The sequence below is a fragment of the Pollicipes pollicipes genome, unplaced genomic scaffold (genome assembly GCF_011947565.3).
Source record: "Pollicipes pollicipes isolate AB1234 unplaced genomic scaffold, Ppol_2.1 Scaffold_2555;HRSCAF=2994_pilon_pilon_pilon, whole genome shotgun sequence".
NCBI lineage: Eukaryota > Metazoa > Arthropoda > Thecostraca > Pollicipedomorpha > Pollicipedidae > Pollicipes > Pollicipes pollicipes.
The window spans coordinates 29,749,632-29,768,937 of NW_023596136.1; the positions used below are offsets into that span (position 1 = coordinate 29,749,632).

Genomic DNA, 19,306 nt, shown 5'->3' on the forward strand with positions numbered 1-19,306 from the left:
TTTTATTTTAAAATGCATATATCTCTGAAATAATCAACAAACCTATAGAGGTAATGTCACATGCCATAATTTGACAGCAATAATGCTACATGCAATGGAACAGCCTGGGTAAGCCATATATTGAATGTTTTTGTCCCAATTAAACAGCAGTTAGCAGTGACAGTATATCAAGGTAATTCATTAACTAACTGTTTTGGGCTCATGCATTAACTTGATGTTGTTGGGTCATTCATTCACTAAGCCACAACATGGAGAAGAAAGTGTCTTGATGCAGCACAACTAATGTATAATAAAGGGAGAGGGGATAAGGTTGCACAGTAAAACACTATGGTCGGGTGTGGTTGCAAATCATGCCCAAAAAAAGTACATTATAACTCATGGCTGGTTTATTCACCAGAATTTCAGCTAAATGCTGATTGATGGGTACACAGGTGGGTAGGTAGAATCAGTAGGCAAACATGATGGGGAGTCCAACATTTTGTGCCTCTCAAACAGTCGTGCTTTGATGGATGCCATCATATATGCTCATGTCATGACAAACATGGCTCTGAATACAGCAAAGACAGTTGGTTTCGTCTCACTTATCACAGGATCTTGGGCTATAGTCCACATGGGTAACTTCTGCTGCACCATTTAACTGTCCACTAAATGACACTCTTGAGACATCAGCCACTTTAAGTAATCACAAAACAGGAATACTATATGGACATCTTACCATCAAAATATAATAATCATGACAACAGCATGTATCATTCAAACATCAGTCTGAAGCACTGATAGCGCAGACTGTAATGGGACATCAGTTTTAGGTTAGGTGAGGTTAGGCTAGATCAAATAAGATAAGATTAGGTTAAGCTATGTTAGGCTATATTATGTTAGATTCCAGTCTTGCCATGTTTTCCTTAAAAGACCACGCTCTCAGAGGAATTGCGTGTTGACCACCTTACCCACAGGGGGGCTGGCAGCATTACATCTCTGGATCACTCACTGGATCACTGTCATATGCATATCAGGGTTCACAGGCTTGGGAATTGCTGCTAGATCACATACCTGACAGCCTGGTGTGTGTGATGGCTGTGAGAATTCACCAGGAAGGTAGGTGCTTGCCAATATTTTGTTCACTTTAAGATTGGACAAATAGGGTTGTTCCCATTTCTATAATGTTAACCATTCACAAGCTCAAAGGCACGTAGAGCTTACCTTAATAACCCACGTCGACTTCGGCTGTCCTCACAAATCACTCACGACACATTAGCTTGAGTATATCCAGCAATAAGATAAGCCCATTGCAGTCCCACCCATCAGAAAAATCCCTTTCACGAATAATCACGTGTTCAAATCCTAACCGAGACTTGGCGACTTAGCTGCGTTATGAATATCCCAGGAGCGCAAGAAACGCTGCTTTTTGGAATCCCAAGAGGCTTCAAATTTCGAGGCAATGTAAATACATTGCTGGGTTAGAAACTGGATCTGAATGCTGCTCTCTGAGCACCTTATTGATTTTGATTAAATATTTTAATTTATGGCTAAATATTCTGTAATTTAAAATTAAATTTATTTAATTGGATTTTTCACAAACAAAATGTTCTCGTAACCATGGCGACAGCGCATCTTCGAGACGCACGTCTATTTGGATTGGGTGATTTGCGGCCGGCTGTTGGAAATGTGGTGTTGATCGTTGCACGGGTGGTTACTGTAGAAAGCAAGGCCAGTATTCATAGGGCAGCTATTTCAAAGATAGTGGTAGTAAGTTGGTGGTGACGTGAAATACGAGTAAGTGTCATTGGCGAGAGCACACTAGTTGGGGAGGCCGAGTGCAGTTTTGCGTCATATTTTCATCCATTCGGCGCTTCGGGTTATTTTTTCCGAAATATTCGGCGCGGCTGCATCCTCTTGCATGCAACCTCCCCTCCCCCTCCCCCCCTCCCCCTCCCACTTCCCCCCCTCCCCCCTCCCCCCCCCCCTCCCCCCCAGGACACCGGGAAACCTCACTGCAGCCCACCAAGCCTGGGCAGAACCGTGCAGCGACATGTTAAAGCCAGGAGGCTGGTAAAATATGGACTTCTCGCAAACTTTCCACGCACTGAGAAAGCTCCTCTTCCCCATACTCCGCCCTTCCACCAGACATTTTTCGCAACTGCGTCAGTCTCATATGTTGAAGCAGGTAAGGTTTTCATCTGTGCAGGGCGGCGCGGCTTGGGAGCAAGTCCCTGTGTGGAAAGGGGGGGGGGGGCAAGGCCATGATCCCTGAAAATAAGGGGGGAGTACCATATCAAAATCCAGGTTAAGATGGGCCCATAACTGAGCTAAAATATTAAATCGGGCCCAAGACGTTTTCTGTATCAAGGGGCTGTTTTTGCATCATAAGACCAGCTTTATGAATAAAGTAGCCCATACTTTAGATTGGTGGGCCCAATGTTGTGTTGAGGGGGCCCCTTTGCTGGCTCGAGAATTCCCGACTACAGCTAGGAGGGTCATTTACTTGGTTAGGAGGCGCCCTCAATATTCAGCAGGTCCCAATTCTGGAAAAGGAGACCTGTTTCACGCGTCCGATGGCCATAGCTTCGGATCAAGATGTCCCGTTTAGAGATAACCAGGCTTGATGGCCTGATTTGCAGGCCCTGGAAGCATTCCGTTCGGGATGAGGAAGCCCCTCTCTACATCAGGAGGCTCTTTTATGTAATAAGTGGCCCTGTTTTGGGATAGCGAGGTCATTTGAAGACGATCAGAAGGACCCACTCAAGGCGTTTTGACTGTCAACATTTATGTACTGGGATATGATACACTTCATACTTTATGGACGAGCACATAGCATGATGGTCGTTTGTCAGGTGCCCAAGCAGCCGGTTGAATAAGACCGGCTCGGGATGATTTATTTGCATCCGGTATCGAACTGGGTCTCGACTGTCACACCCGAAAAGTTCAGTATCGTGGTAGTTTGACCGGCATCGTGTTTCACAGGTCCAAATATTTTATGTTGTTCTCTGCATAACTCGAATTACAAAGAAGGGTTAGTCCCTGAGTCATGCCGGAGCCGATTGTCTCGGAAACGGTCCCAACATGTGGGGAGCTGGAACACACACCTTGCCCTGACAACGAAAAGGATGAAGAGAGTAGTCTGGACATCACTTACAGTGAGAAAGAGGGTGGCCTGCCTCAGGAAGCGGATGCTGGTTCCGACAGTCAGCGTGGAGATGAAGAAAACAAAGGTAACCCGTCAGAGCTGAGCCCAGCGAAAGACTCCGCCAAGTGGCCGCGAATGACCAAGGAAAGCTTAAAGAAAATCTGCAGGGACATGAAGTTGTACAGTACTCCATACTTGAACGATGTTCTGTACCTGCACTTCAAAGGGTTTACCAAAATAGAAAATATTGAGGAGTACACTGGGCTGCGTTGTTTATGGCTTGAGAACAACGGCATCAGCCGCATTGAAAACCTGGAGAACAACACTGAACTGCGGTCTCTGTTTCTCCACCACAACCTGCTCAAGAAGATAGAGAATTTGGATCGCTTGATTAATCTGGACACCTTGAATTTGAAGTCCACAACTTCATTTCCCAAATCAGCGGCCTTGGCTGCCTGCCAAAGCTGACCAACTTGCAGATCTCCCACAATCACCTGACGGAAACGGAGGACATCCGCCATCTGGTGAGCCTGCTGCTCACTGTCTGTCGTGGACTTGTCACACAATCGGCTCTACGACAGCTCAATCGTCGACGTCTTTGAAGAGATGAAGGAACTTCGTGTAGTTTATCTGATGGGAAACCCGGCCCTGAGAACTATCCAGGACTACCGCAGGATCATGACCGTCCGCGTGAAGAGGTTGACGTATCTAGACGAGCGGCCAGTGTTTCCAAAGGACCGCGCGTGTGCTGAGGCTTGGGCCCGTGGAGGCCGTGAGGAGGAGCGGGCGGAGCGTGACCGCTGGAATCCAAATGGAAAGGAAACGAATCGAGGACAGCGTGAATTCGATCGCTTCGCTGAAGACGCGCATCAGACTATTTGCGGACGCTGACAAAAAGGCAAAGGCTGCTGGTGAAGAAGACGCTGGAACGGCTATTGTCGGCAGCAAGTTGGAAGCACAGGCCTGAAAAGGAAATCAACGAAGAGCGTACCGTCCATGATGTTGAAGCCCAGGACGTGGTTGGCAGCGAAGCTGGATATGAAGATATGCCTCCTCTTGAATCTGGAGATGAAGATGAATCATGAAGTCCCACCTGAAACCGAAGGAAATGCGGAACGTCTGGATTTACCAACCAGAAACAAAAACGGGAAAGAGTCCCGAGGTGGAGCTGATCGACCTGACCTATCTGAAGGCGGGAAACGATGCAAACTCCTCCGAGCGGCATGCAGGCGATGCTCTGGAACCACAGGCCCGCTCCATCTTTGCATCATCTCTGGACGCGCGTGGCCATTGGAATCCGCTCGAGGACGAGCCGACGCCGTTGGAGATTTCGGAGTCGAAGAACGTGCGCTTTGGCGTGACGGGCCAGGCGGTCGACGCCGCTGGAACTGCCCTCATTGAAGAGGTTTGTTTTTCACATGAAAGTGATCCCAGCAAGAATGGCGTCCAAGACTTGGAACAAAATTTGGATGACGACGGCGACGGTGACCACACTGCCCAAATAGTTATGGGCAGTGACCTGCAAGCTGCAAATCGTGGTAGCAATGATCAGCTTACCGAAGTGTCTTCCTCCGGCACAAGAATATTTACGTGTGAGAGACGGAAAGAACATGACAACAGCAATAGTGACCGTTCTTTGAACCCGCCGACAGTACAAAGTGATGTTACCGACATTTCGGCCAGTGCAAGCGAGGTCGAAGAGGATCCACCGAAGCAGGGCTCGGGGCCTGACGAAGCGGCTCAGATTGCATGCCCTCAGATTGTCATAACGGCCCCCGTTGAAGAAAGTCACGTTGGACCGGAGTATGTGCTGTCATCAGCTCCTGTGGGCTGCGCTAGTGGTTATCTAGCCATACCTGACACTGTAGAGCGAGGTCCTGCCCACCAACCGTTGCGACAGGAAGATCACGTGGGCCCTACCGCGAACCCTTCACTCTCTGAGCAGCCAATGGGACTAGAGGAAGCTGACCCACCAGAGAAGAGCGATCCAACCGAGCTGGGCCCTATCCTTTTGGAGCATGAGGTCGCAGTAATTACATCAGGTGACAGTTCTACCAACTCCAGGGATGCCCCGTATCAACCTATTGAGCATGCGGAGGCACCAGTTAGTCAAAGCGTAAAAGAAGAGGTCGATTCAAGTGACTCGGGTGAGTACGCTGATGATGACGAAGATAACGAAGATGTTGAAACCACGTCTATGGATCCAGAAGAATTAGTGATCTGCAGTACAATTACAGATTTAAGTCATCTGCAGGCACCGACGACCCAACAATCTGAAATGGAACAGCACCCACATAACTCTCACGTGCATGATGATGACGAGGATGTTCAGACCTTACAAAAGAGAAAGAAGCCTTCCACAGACCCTCCCCGCGTCACCATCGCACCGCTAACCTGCTGCTTCGTGATGCAGAACTGCTGATGGAGCGACGCGTCACAGGCATCAAGCATGCGATGGAGCAGGCGATGCGCGGAGCAGATGACATTGAAGAGGATCGACTGAATGACTGCCTGCCGGACGAAGGGGCCGAGGTCGACCTGCGACCGCTGTCGGCGGCTGCCATACGGCAACAGCTTTCTGAGGACGTCTCCCACAGCCTGCAGGACATGGACATCGTGCTGCCAGACCCGACGCTGCACCAGATGGGGATCCATCTGTTCGGCGTCGACAGACCTGAAAGCAGCTGTGGGGCTGAGGGCGGAGCGGTCGGTGTGGTGTGTTTGTCGATGTCGGACGAGGTGGTCTTCGAGACCACCGACAACGCAGACGTGGACGCTGTATCGACGACTTCCACGTTTGGGGACAGCCTGAACCCATCGCTGGCCTCTGGCGAGTCGATCAGCCTGGTCGAAGGCTGCGTACCGGAGACGAATGGGGCTGGCGACCTTCCCGCCCCCGGGCGGGGCAGCGACGCCGGTCCCTTCTTCGTCCGTGGCAGTGGCGACCAAGACCTTCCCGCTGCTGGGCGGGGCAGCGGCGCCGGTCCTTGCCTCTCCCGTGCCAGTGACGACCGAGACCTTCCGGAGATCCGCGCCTCTGTCGGGAGAGAAGACATGGCGACACCATTGATTGGCCCGACTAATCTGATGTCAGCAGCCTCTCAGCCAGGTGTTGGAGAAGCTCGAGACCCGTTGGTTGAACAGCGAAATGCTCTGGCTGGTCACGCGCCGGTGATGGAAGACCACAGTCTTGCTGGAAATATCCTATCGGGTGATGCCCATGCCCAGGGGGTCACTTCCTGGATATCCGGCCTTGCTGACGCGACAAGTGAACCACAGGCTTCGACAGCCGAGCGACTGTTGACTGGTCGGGACACCTCTGCAGGTGATCCACCGTCTGCGACGGATGGCGCATGCCTGGCAAAGGGCCAGGCACCCTTACAAGCAGAAGCGGCTAATATGAACGAACAACAAAGCGGAGCCAATAGGAGCACAACGCGCTTAAGTGCGGATACCACTTCACGGGACATGCAGCCGTGGCCAGTTAACGTCGGTGAAGCGTATGTGACGTACGGACAGACATCTCTGATCGACGGAAACCCTGATCACCTTGCTTCTGTCCAGGAGGACGGTCTGATGGACACGGTTGTGTGTGTCACCAGCGGTGATGGTTATCTCCAGAGCCTCGTTCCAAACTGTCCGTCAGACGCCGGGCAGGTCTCCCCCGTGCATGAAGATAGTTTGGTCTCAGTCCAGGAGAGCGTCTCAGGTGACGCTCCGCTGTCGCCGACCAGCGGCGGCTGCTGCCTGCCGCAAGGCGGCCCGATCGACCTACTCAACCGGGCGTACGTGCACAGTCCGTACGGCGGCGAGGACAGCGACCTGGCGCCGTCTCGCCTGCTGGCTGAGAATAGCTGTCGCGATCCGACTGAGCCCGACCTCCTGGCTTCGGACACCTCCGCCGGCGAGGCGTGGACCAGCGGCGGCGACGGCCCCGACTCGGAGCCCATGGAGTCGGCGTCCGAGCCGTCGCCCGACACCACGTTCGACTCGGCTCTGGAGGACGAGCACCGGACGCCGCCGAGCGAGGCGTTCGACGCCGCGCTGCCGTCTGACCTGCCTCCGGCGGTTGTCGGCACGCCCGAGGCAGCGGCCAACGGTCACGACCCGTCTGGCGAGGCGTCGCGGCCCTGCCACACCTTGGAAGCGGCCGCCGCCCTCCTCGCCGACTCCGACTCTCCTATGTGAGTTCTCGACGACCTTGGGTGTTGGGCCAAGATAGGGGAGTTGGGAGGGGGGCTGGAGGTGGTATTAGTTGCCTTACTTGGCGTGGTATTTCGGCTTCATTCCAGCAGAAATGATCGCTGGAGGAAAAAAAACTAAATGTGTGTACTTTGAGTAGTCGCCCCTCTAAGTGTCGGCGAACCACCTTGCGACTGGGCCCGCCTCTTCAGAGTCGGTATAAGCGTCGGCAGGTGTTCCAGACGTGATGGAGGGGTGCGTGTTTCAGCTCACCGCGGGACGATGCGGCCGTGTCGGCCTGCAGCACGCCCAGGCGCTCGGGCTCGCCGCCGGTTCAGGAGGCGGAGCGGCCGGCCGGCGGCCAGCCGCAGTAGCGTCGGGCCGCGCGCGCGCGCCGGTGTGCCAGGTGAGGTGGCTCCGTGGCCCTGCGATGTTGGACCGTGTGCCGTGTCACCGCATGACCCCCCCCCCCCCCCCCCGACCGTTGTGAAGTCCAGCCCGCAGGCTGTTGTGGCGTCTGTATGTATGGTCTGGTGGCAGAGACCTGTCAACACGTCCGCGAGCTCCACATACATTTGCCTCGCACCGAAGTGGGCGCTCATGAAGCTGTACATGTCTCGCTTACATGGTGCATGTTGCGGTACCTTAAATATTCGTTGCTCATCGTCCACGGTGGACTTGCTCAGTGCTAACAGATATCAATTTCAAACCGTGCTGATCGTTACAATGCCCATATCATTCCACCCGTAGAATGACCCGTGATGCAAGCACAGTTCCAGTGCGAAAGAAACAGGGTTACGTTCCCAGTCCTGATCTCTTAAGTCTGAGTCAAAGTCTACTGCTTCCGCTTCGAGCTCAAGTCCCCAGTCCTGGGACCCTGAGCTATAGTTCGGATCCATTCAGTTTTACGGCTGGTGAGTCCGAGCTAGAAGTCTTGACCTTAGATGACGGCCCGGGTCCATTATGTCGAGGTATTTGGATGCGGGTCCGAGCTAGAGACCAAAGTTTCTTTACGAAGCTGTCTGAGATAAGGTCGTCATTGATGCAGGCTGTCAAGGAGACAGGGTGAAACAAACAGATTATGATGAGTCGCGTTCATAATCTAAATGTGCACGGCCAGCCCTGATTCAGCCCAGCACAGTCGACCCAACAACACACGACACACCTCGTGGAAGACGAGAGACTTGGTTGGATGATCAGAAGGCTTCATTCTCGATATTATTCGGTTGAGACACATGTAATGATTTGGTAAGAGGGCACATGCGCTCGGTGCCCCTCTCCCTAGATATGACACTGCCCACTAGGTTCTCTTGTGAAGAGGGTCAAATTTGTCCGGAATGCGCCCTCCCCCCCACCCCCCACCCTGGAAAATCATCGCTGCTGCCCAGCGCAAAGTTCGTGGCACCGCCGCCGCGCAGCGACGCGAGATTAACATATTAGAAGAAAAAAAATCGTACAGGCAAAGGTGTGAGTCGATGTGTGCACAAGGCCACGCGCTTTCGTACACAAATCATGGATGGTGCCGTTTTTGGGCGTTTGTAAGCGTCGATGTCAGATCTTAGCTAACTTGGGCAGGCGAAGTGCAGCCAACTACACTGCGCTGGAGGATGTCCCGGCCGCAACTCACAAACGGATCTTAAGCTGCCCGACCCACGAGGGTGTCAGCAAGTGACCGGTGAGCGGCCAGTGCCACACTGTCGAAACCGATCTCGAATTTAAAACGACGTTGCCTCAGCCGGGGGGCGTTGGGCCTCGCATCCTACGGAGGCGGGTGGCCTTGATTATTCTGACCGATGCTACCCCAGTAGTTGCCTTTTTTCATTTCCCTCCCTATGATGGTCAAAACCGCAATTGATCGTAAAGTCCTCGGCTTCGTCGACTAAAATTGTCAAGACCGACAAGATTGAATCAGGCTTCCGCAAGCGATGTTATTCGTGGCGAACGAATTGCGCATTGGGGGACGTTGACCTGTTCAGTACCCATGAACGGAAGCTTCCCAACGCATTGACAAAAGCCGTTGCCATTGGCTGCTGAATGTGTCTCGCTCCATTAGCTTGTTCTTTAGCGGCATCCACCCAGCAACCGACAGTCGTCACATAGCATGTCGTTTCGTTTCTGCCACACAAGACGTCTCCCTGCTCTGGTACGAATCAAGTTTTGGTTCATTTCGGTCCGATTCCGAGTCTGGGTGTGCTTCTGGCTTCAAGATGATTTCAGTTCATATCTGATTCACGTTCATTTAAGCTTCAACTAGAGTCCAAATTGTAGTCCGAGAAGCCTCTTTGTAGTTGATGGATCATAATGTGAATCTAATTCATCCGTAAAATACATCAATTCGCTCAGTTGCGTTCCTTAAAGGCCCTAAAATCCTATAATTTTCTGCGGTATCTGGGGAGGGCGATCAGTTTCCATCCAAGAGATTGGGGACGGCCAGGGGCAGAGCACGCCTGCGGCGATCTGGGGGACGGGACGGTGCGGATCGGGGCGGAGAAGTGCAGATTGGGCATGGGGAGGTGCAGATTAGGGACAAGGAGGTGCAGGGTGCACCTGTAGCCATCTCGGGGGGGGGGGGGGGGGCAGGAGGTGTGGAGTGCACCTGTGGCAGTCTGGGGGATGGGAGGTGTAGTGTACACCTGTGACTGTCTGGGGGACGGGAGGTGCAGAATGCACCTGTGGCAGTCTGGGGGACGGAAGGTGTAGAGTGCACCTGTGGCAGTCTGGGGGACGGGCGGAGCAGAATGCACCTGTGGGCAGTCTGGGGACGGGCGGTGCAGAGTGGACCTGTAACAGTCTGGGGGACGGATGGTGTAGAGTGCACCTGTTGCAGTCTGGGGGACGGATGGTGTAGAGTGCACCTGTGGCAGTCTGGGGGACGGCAGGTGCATAGTGCACCCGTGGCAATCTTGGGGGGCGGGCGGTGCAGGGCACACCTGTGGCCATCTAGGGGACGGGAGGAGCAGAGGGTACCTGTGAGGCAATGTGCAGCGCAGATTTTAGGATAACCTAGAGCATTCAAGCTTTTTGCAATATATACGAAAAACGTCAATGACTAAAGATGCTCGGATCAAAGGGTGCAAAGACGGAGTAGAATCAAAGCTTGAGAGAAGAGATGTACCCGCGACCGATAAATGCCGAGGTACCGGGGACTGAGGGGACAGTTTCTCCATCGGGACTGAAAGGAGCCACAGGTACGCGAAGAAGCTTCTGCCCACAGCAGCCTTGGCAATGTCCTGGGATTGCCATGGTGCTGCGCTACCAGCGCAGATAGTACATTGTAACAGCGAACTGAGAACGCCCTGTCTATGAAACTTTTAATAGATTGGCCGGGTTTGTCGCCGGCTTCAATTTTGTGTAATTCAGTTAGAGGTGCATTGTTCTGTGCTCCGTAAAATGCTTCTTTGGGTGTACGGGCCAGGCAACGGTAACCAACTGATGCGTTGAACTGAATTGATGATTATAATGAGGCTGTCGGCTGTGAGGCAGCCGTGACAAAACCGGTCTGATGAGATTCGGTGAGGGGGGGGGGGGGGGGATAGGATAATAACCTGGGCCTGATGCGACCGTTGACCGTGCGCTCAAATAATTTGTAGATGCGATTAGGAAGATGGGCGGCACTGGATTAAATTACAGAGATGAAATTAGAGTCCGTCCCGATGGCTCGAGTGGTTAGAGCGCCTGCCTTCCGATTCACCCACCTGTGACGGGGTGAGTTCGATTCGCTTTAGGTGCTCGCTATTTGCCCTTGTCTGCTGTGGCCCACGGTCGTGGCAGCGGCCGCGGCAAAGGTCAGATGACGTCAAAGGGCAGGACGGACCGTGCTGAGCATTGCGGCACGTTAAGTGCGGCACGCCATTAAATTATACTGTTGACCTGGAATTGTGCGTTCGGATGGTAGGGGCCAGGGCTCATACAACAATCACTGCTTAGCGTGAGCTCTGACTTCATAAATCCATCCATTGAAAATGTGTAGATTAAATCTTTAAAAAAGAGTGCGGGGCGCCAGGCCTGTAGGAATGGCCCATCAAGCCAGTTAGCAGGTACCGATAAAACATTTCAAGGCCAGACTTCTTGATTTAAAAAAGAGCTACGCTACCTGACGTGTACCCGCCCAGGCGTGGCCAGCCTTTCTGAGTATCTGAACTTGCAGGAAGATGCCTTCAGTCCACAGCCTACCCGCACTCTGGGTGCGCCAGTGGCCGCCAGGAGCGCTGCGGACGCGGCGCGCTCCGTGCGCTCCGCGTTGTGTCGGCAGCCAGTGCCGTGGCGGCGGCGGCGCGTGTGGCGTGAGGGGGTCGGCTCGTCTTTGACGCAGCGGCGCCGGCGGTCGGCGGCAATAGGGCTGCGGTCGGCGACCGAGGCGGAGCGCGGCGCGGGCTCGAAGTAGGCACCGGCTCGCGTCGATAGCTGAAGGCGGTCGTTCTCCAAGGCTCGGAGGTACGTCAGGTGGTGAACTCGGCGACATCACGCTGCAAGGACGCCCGGGCCCGGTTCTTCGTTGGCTTACGAGCCAAGCTCCGCCCATTGAGGTCGCGACCTTGGGCGTTTGGTTACAACTTACAACTTAAGTCGTTACAACTTACAACTAAGTCGCCGCTGTTACCGTAGCAACGTCCAGCAACGGTCGATAGCCTGCGGATGGCCTGCGGATGTCCGGCAAATGGGAAAGTCTCGATCGCATGTGGGTAGTGTGATCGATAATGATGTCCTTAGCCGTAGAACTCGCCAATAGCTGTTCATTCGCACACCAGTCAAGTGCGCCATTCCTGCGGGCGTACATATGTATCCATGGGGTCGAATCGGCGGGTTCTACTTGTGCCCATCTTTGGAACTAAAGGCCTTCTTCACTGGCGTCTATCTGTGACGCCACAGGTTGCTCCCTCAACGGGCGGAGCTTGTGCCGTAAATTAGTGAAGAACTGGGCCCCGGTGTCCGGTCGATACGGCTGGCGGCACCAGGTATCCAGTACGCGGTCGATATCCCGGGCTCTGCTGAAATACGGCGTCTCAGCTCGGCCAGACGCCACCAGCGGGGCCGACGGGGCTCGGCCCGTCTGGCCCGCCGCCAGCCGGTGCTCCCGCCCACGACGCGAGCCGCCGCTCGCTTGCGTCACGCTGCTGGCGGTCTCGTCCCTGGCGCGTGCCTCACCGCCGGGCTTCAGCCGGAACACAGGTGGGGGGCGGAGGGGGGGGGGGGGGCACCGATCGAGTGTCAGTGCTCCGGGCGCGGTCATGGGGAGGTGACGGCTGCAGGTGCACCCGGCTCGGCGCACGGCTGTGCTCGGCACCGGGCGGTCCGCGTGTTAGCTGTGGCCTAGCCTGGGCCTGTTGCAGCGCTCCCGTGTTGCCTGGCAGCGGCGCCGCCGGCCCGCCCGATAGGCGCCGGCGCTGTCTACGCCGTTACGGCCACGCCGTGACGTAGTGCCGGCGGCGCCGCTGCCGCCCCGCGCCGGAGCGTCTGCAGGCGGCGGCGGATCGTCGCCGCAGACCCGGGGCTGGAGGCGGCCGCGCAGCCGCTGCAGGTGATTGGCGGCCGCCTCGGCGAAGGCCGACCAGTCCCCCCGCCGTGACCGCCCACGCTCCGCCCGTCTGGCAGTGACGTCTGCTGAGGCGTGCACGCCTGTAATCGGGACAGTCGGGCCGGCCCCGCTGGCGCTGGCGTGCCGGCGCCGGCAGGACACCGCGCACGGCCGGCCGGAGCCTGGGCCCCAGATGGCGCCGTGGCGCCGCCCAGCTCGCTCGCCACTTTTTGGCTATGTTTATCATCCAGTGTCTGTAAGGTAGCCCTTGCTTTAACTATGCGTGCCTCAGTGAGTAGCGTTTTCCAAGCTGTGTTATTAGTTTTTTCCAGCCGTGTAAAGTTTCGCCGATTTTTCAGTTGACGCTTCTCACATTAGTGTCAGGCTTCTCCGGGTAGGCTGCTACAAAACAAAATAGCAGGAGTTCAGGGCTATTGTGTTGAGATTTCAGCCAGGACCCAGCTTCCAGCGCTGGAGTAGTATAGAAGGTCGAACGGAGTGTTTCCATGGGTATTGCAGTGATCGCACTTCCTCAGTGAACTACTTTGCTTTTCCGCTCTAGAATCGGTAATGCTAATTTGCATTATTTCGTTCTTCTTGCATCATCAGCATGCCTTCAGCAGCGCGGTTGTAATCAGCTCGTGGCAAATTGAATGTCTTCAATACACATGCATGGCCGTCCCCCCCCCCCCCCCCCTCCCGCCCCGATTATAGGCAGACACCGATTGCTGCTGTTCACGGATGAACCATGCGGCCTTTACACTGGCCTTTCCCACACACTGGCGTTATCCAGACAAGAGCCCAGTTTGACTCCATATTTGCCATGTCCGAAGGGTTAATACAAACAGGGTTGAAAACAATCGTTCGTCGTAGGCCTATCAAAATAGCCGTCGGATTTTGCTCTGGAAGCGTTCTTGTTTCATCATGTGCGTATGACGCATTCGTCATTTCACGTTTGCCATGATTCTGTCTCATAGGACTAAATTCACCGACGTCAAATCGCGGGTTGGTACATACATGATTACGAAACAAAACAGTTTTGTTATTTTATTATTTTGTTATTTTGTTGTTTTGAAAGACCTGACGGCAAACAATAGGTTTCGCTCCTGTTCATACCAGTTTTCGTGATTTCAGATTTGGCACCAAATTAACTTTCCGTCTGATAGTGATAGCGGGAAAAGAGCTAATTTGCTGATCAACGCTTGTCGTCATTCGTGGCGCAGCCATTCAGCTCGTTACGCCATTTGTCAAGATAGGACAGCGAGGCGTGAGGAAATGTGCCAGATTCGATCTCTGGCCTCACGCTGGCGAGCCGGGTGCCTCAGTGCCGACCGCGCCACTAATCGCACCAGAACTCGAACGTCCTATGGTGGGGCTCGACACGCATCAGATCATACCTACCCTGCTGCCATTAGGGATGAAAAATCACCGCGCGGGAGTAAATGACCTCAGATACAGATAACAGATGACACGGGCCTGGCTGGCTGGCGTGGTCAGCGGCCCGGCGCGGCTCGGTCGACTGCTCCGTCGGACGGCCGGCGCGGCTGCCATCGGTGCATGAGGCCGGGCGCGGCCGCAGCTGACGGTGCCGTCCTCTGGCGTCGGGCCGGGCCGGGCCGGGGCGGGGCGGGGCGCGTCACCGGTCGCCGTCTGCCGCTCAGCCGGCGTCCTGAGACGGCCGCGCCGCCGACAGGTGGCCAAGTGGGCCGACTCGGCCCTGACAGATGTCTGGACAGCCGGAGCCTCCGGGCCCGGCGCCGGCACCGGGTGAGGCGGCACGTCGGCGGCGGGTCCGGCCCCGTCCCGCGCTGACTGGGTCACCGCGCCGCCCAGTGATCGGTGGCCGCTCGGCGTGACGGGGCCCTCTGCGGCGGGGCAGCTGCTGCGCTCCGCCGGCCACCAGGCCGAGGTGCGGCGGTGTGTCCCTCCCGCCTCAGCGGCCGTCAGAGGGCGACGGACGACCGATTCCCAGCGTCTCATGACGCCGCGGTCTGCAGCTGTTACCAGCTGTTGGTAGGGCGTGTCCGGGTAGGGCGCCAGTGGTGGACTGCTGTTGGGCGGGCTCCTTTCCGTGCGACACCGGATGGCGCCTCGTGTTCTGGTCTGGTCGGCGCGTCGTTGGGCTGCTCGGTGTCGGACGGCTGCATCCGCGGCAGCGCGGTGTGGGCACTCGTCATCAATCTCGGCCGGCCGCCCCGCCTCCAGTGAAGCGTGTCGGACGTGTCCAGGTCGGTCCGAGCCCGCGGCGGCTGTCACACACCAGTGGCCGGCCTGCTCCCAGGTGCAGTGGCAGAGGCCTGGCCTGGAGCCGGCGGTGGCGCGCACTGGGCGCCGGTGCCGCCGGCCAGCTGCAGGAGGGCTCACCACCGCAGCCAGTCTCCTGGGTCGCCAGCTCGGATCTCCGGCTGCTGCGCGCCTCCCCAGCCGGGACGCACAGTTCTCGTGAAGTTCTCGCTCCAGCCCCAGCCGGGACGCACACTTCTCGTGAAGTTCTCGCGCTCCAGCCCCAGCCGGGACGTACACTTCTCGTGACGCTCTCGCGTTTCAGCCCCAGCTGGGACGTACACCTCTCGTGAAGTTCTTGTTCCAGTCCCAGCCGGGACGCACACTTCTCGCGAAGTTCTTGCTCCAGCCCCAGCTGGGACATAAACTTCTCGTGAAGTTCTTGTTCCAATCCCAGCTGGGACTCACACTTCTCGTGAAGTTCTCGCACTCCAGCCCCAGCCAGGACACACACTTCTTGTGAAGTTCTTGCTCAAGCCCCAGCTGGGACGTACACTTCTCGTGACGTTCTCGCGCTCCAGCCTCAGCTGGGACACACACTTCTCGTGAAGTTTTTGTTCTAGTTCCACCTGGGACGTACACTTCTCGTGAAATTCTCGCTCCAGTCCCAGCTGGGACGTACACTTCTCGCTAAGTTCTCGCTCCAGATGGCCACATCCGCCGCCGGTAGGGCTTTGACGGCCACATGGCTCCGTCCTCGTGTCTGCCAGTCCGGTGAAGACGGAGAGGTCCGGCTCGGCCGGGACCGGAGCGCCGTCCGCGCCGTCCCGTTCGCGCCCGGGGCTCATGGTCCGGAGAGCTGAGACGCACCGCGTGCGATACTCATCCAGCACCGTTTGTCGAATGGGAACCGGGATGTGCGCTTGTGGCTGGCCTGACGCCGTTCCAGGCCGCGTGTCGAATCGTGGTCAGATGAGCCCCGCCCGACTAGTCGACAGCCGCGATCAGGAGAGCCGGCCGCGTCCAACAGGTCCCGGCGCCAGCCGTCTGTCCCGCCGGCTGTGTGTCGGCGCTCGAGTGGGTCGCAGCCGTGTGGACGGAGTGGCCGGCGAAATTAAGAGGTGGCTCTATATTGTTTCAGTTTTTTGTAGTTCCTGATCATATCTAAGGTAATTCTGTAGCAGTTGCTGAAGGCCATGGAACACTGCAAGTCGTAATGGGCAATAACCGCACGGCACAGGCTCGTGACAGATGTCTACAAACGATCGTTGTAAACGCTAATAAATTCCCATTGTGTTTCCATTATGTGAAGAGATTGGCTGCGTGCCAAGCGGCGCCGCCACCGGTTTCTGTCAAGTCAGAGCCGGCACCGACTCACCTGCGAAGTTGCCATCGGTTTCCGGCCGCCAACGAGCCGGCCCTGCACGCGACTGGGCTCACTTCAGAAAGCGTGCAGAGCGGCGCCCGTACCCACAGAGTATGTCGGCTTGTCATGTCCGCTCACGGGCCGCGGACATTCGCAGCGCAGACTAGACCCTGCGGGTGCGGCCAGGCATCGAGTTACTACTCGCCAAGTTATTACGGCTGGGGCGGAGTAGAAGCTCACTCGTGGTGTAGTCCGGAGCTCTGAGGGGCGGCTGTCCACGGTTTGGGCGCCCGGGGCCGGTGCTCGTGCCGCGGCGCTGAGCAAGCGGGGGCGTTCGGCCCCTCTGCGCGCGCGATGTCTTCACCGGTCGCCCGATCACCGGCGCCCTCGACCGAGCCGCCGGACGAAAGTGAAAGCGTGCGCGGGCGGGGCCGGCGCACGCGACCGGCGGCCGCTGACGCCAGCGCCGGGTGGGCCCTGCTGCGCGCGCCGCACACGAGCCGCCGGCGCGTGGCGGCGGCTGGCTGTCAGCGTGTGTCTGGTCACACCGGCCGTGACCCGCCGACCCGAGCCGTCGTGCACAGGGGCTGGAGGAGTGGCGTGGGGAGGTGGCGTGTCAGTGTGCCGTATATGGGACGCCGTCCCAGGATTTGGCTTACCATGTTTGATGACGACGGTAGCGTGTCGCGCCATACCTCGCCGCGGCTCCCATGGGGCTTACCAGAGTAGCAGTCTTTGCAGTGTCCCCGGCGATTGTGGCCTGGGCTCATGACGCCACCGCCCTGCCGACCGCTGGTGCCGGCTGGCGGCGGGGCAGCGGGCGTGGTGCATGTCACGTGCTGCCGCTGCGTCGCTGAGCCGAACAAAACACGGCCGGGCGGGGCGGAGAAGTCACGGAAAATCACGGAATGAAAAGGAGCCAGAGAGTGAAGGGAGCGAAAGGGAGAGAAGAGAATGGAGTATTAGGGCGTAACGAGCAACGCCAAAAGTGCGACATGCAAGCATTGTAATGGTCGTGTGCGACGTGACAAATGCTGTCGCGTCAAAGGCTGATGCTTGTGGCGATGTGCCAGATCACAGTCTGGCAGCGATAGCTCTGTCAGCTGAGCGGAGGGATGGGGCGTGTGGCGGAACGCCCGGGAAAGCGTTGGGCGGCGCGCGGTGCGTATCGCGCGCGCCGGCGGCGACCTTCCACGTGTGACGTGACTGCGTCCGCTGTTTGCTCGGGAGAGAGCGCGTCGCCGGCGCTCAGCGGCGCCCGCTGGCCGCGGCCGGGTCGGGCGCGACAAACGCGTCCGAGCACATCGTCCACTGGCGCGTCGCGGCCCGCGCCGCGCCGTGAGAGCTCCGCACCACGCACTTCGCACCGCGGTCAGGTGCACGCTGACCCGGCGCGGCCCGGTCGGCCGCTGCGCGGGCTCGCCGGCCGCCACCTCCGACCCCGGCCGGTCCCGGGCGGTGGCGTGGCGCCCCGGCACGGTCAGACCGGGAGTCGGCCGGCGCGCGGCCGACAGTCCGCGGAGACGACTGATGGCGCTCCCTGCTGCGTCAGAGGACGTCCCCGGGCTCGGCGGCGCGTAGACCGCCCGCCCGCCGGTCGCACCGCGCAGCCCCGCGTCGCGCAGCGCCACGTCCAGTGGCTGAAACAGCGGCGAAGAGAGGCGGTCGTGGCTGGCGGCGGACGGTAAAAAGGTGGGAGTGGGCTGGGCCGTGCCGGTCGGAGCCTGTCGCCGCCGCTGCCGGCTCGCTCCGAACGGAAGCTCGCTCGCTGCCAAGGCGTTCACGTCTGTCGCCACGACGCTTGACGGAGCGCACCGCGTGGCCGGCAGCCGGGGACGGCGGCCGCTCCGCGCTCGCGCGCTGTCCCGGCGCCGGTGCCCACTGGCCGCCGCCGCCGCCGCCGCTGCCGCTCCAGTCGGCCATTAGCGCTCCGGTTTCGGCGTCGGGTCGGCCGCCAGCACCGCTCAGCGAACGCTGACCTGGCGCCGGCTAATTGCCGCATGGCCCGGCTGTACGGCCGGCTGCCCAATTGGAGACAGTTTAGCACGAGGGAAGGCATCCGATGTGGACACGGCGCCGCCGGTGTACAGTAGGGCCATTGGACCATTCCACGTGGGGTGGAGGCCATCCTTCCGTTCAGTAATTTCGCAAAATGAATCGGGAGGGCAGAGTAGTGGAAAATGGCATCACCTACCCCCGAAATGCGCCAACAAACATATTTCTCCCCGGATTTGGTCAATTTTCTTCGCAAAGTTGAGGGGGCCCCTCCTCCCCTCCCCATCTGAATAGGAGCTTACAGCTTTGTTTCCGTGCGTTGAACATTCGGCCGTGACTGACGGAAGTGAGATAAGGGTGGTCATGGTGGCTGTGTCCGCCTCGGCCTGTTGCCTGGCCTGACGTGCGTGCTGATGGAGACGCTCCTGGAGTGTGCGCCGGTAGTGCGCCCGTCTGTCCGGGTCGCACAGACCATCCGTCCCGGCGTGACCGGATCGGTCGTGCGTCTCGGCAGTGGACGCCAAGCGGGCGTCGCACGGTGCGCGGCGTGTCCACGGGCTGCGGAGCGGCAGCCGGTGATCTGGGCCGGTGTCGGGAGGTTTGTCTCGGCGGCTGTGTTGCGGGAGGGCCGGCCGCGTGTTGCGGCCGGGCCGGGACAGGCTATTCGCCGCGCCCCATTACTGGACGGCCGCCGCCGCCGGCCTGCTCCCGGCTACGTGTAACGGCCGCCAGCCGGAAGCGGGACGGGCGCGGCGGCGACCGCGCCCGCCGGCCGGCTTCCAGGGCCGAAAACAGTCGACTAGGAGGCGCTCGTCCCTTCGGTCTGGCGAGGACCAGAGACAGTGGGTTTGATGCACGTGTGGGTCTTTTGCGACCTTGTTCTGGAATAATATGTGGTCAG

The 19,306-nt window shown here is 57.8% G+C and overlaps 1 protein-coding gene across 1 annotated transcript; it reads left to right on the forward strand.

The window, feature by feature from the left end:
* The first annotated feature begins 1,664 nt into the window (after positions 1 to 1,664).
* Positions 1,665 to 4,022, forward strand: LOC119098063 (dynein assembly factor 1, axonemal-like). Its single transcript, XM_037220994.1, is given in 4 exon segments — positions 1,665 to 1,773; positions 2,962 to 3,541; positions 3,544 to 3,654; positions 3,656 to 4,022. Coding segments are annotated over 3 exon segments (987 nt in total). The 5' UTR covers positions 1,665 to 1,773; positions 2,962 to 3,025; the 3' UTR covers positions 4,016 to 4,022.
* The last annotated feature ends 15,284 nt before the right edge of the window (positions 4,023 to 19,306 follow it).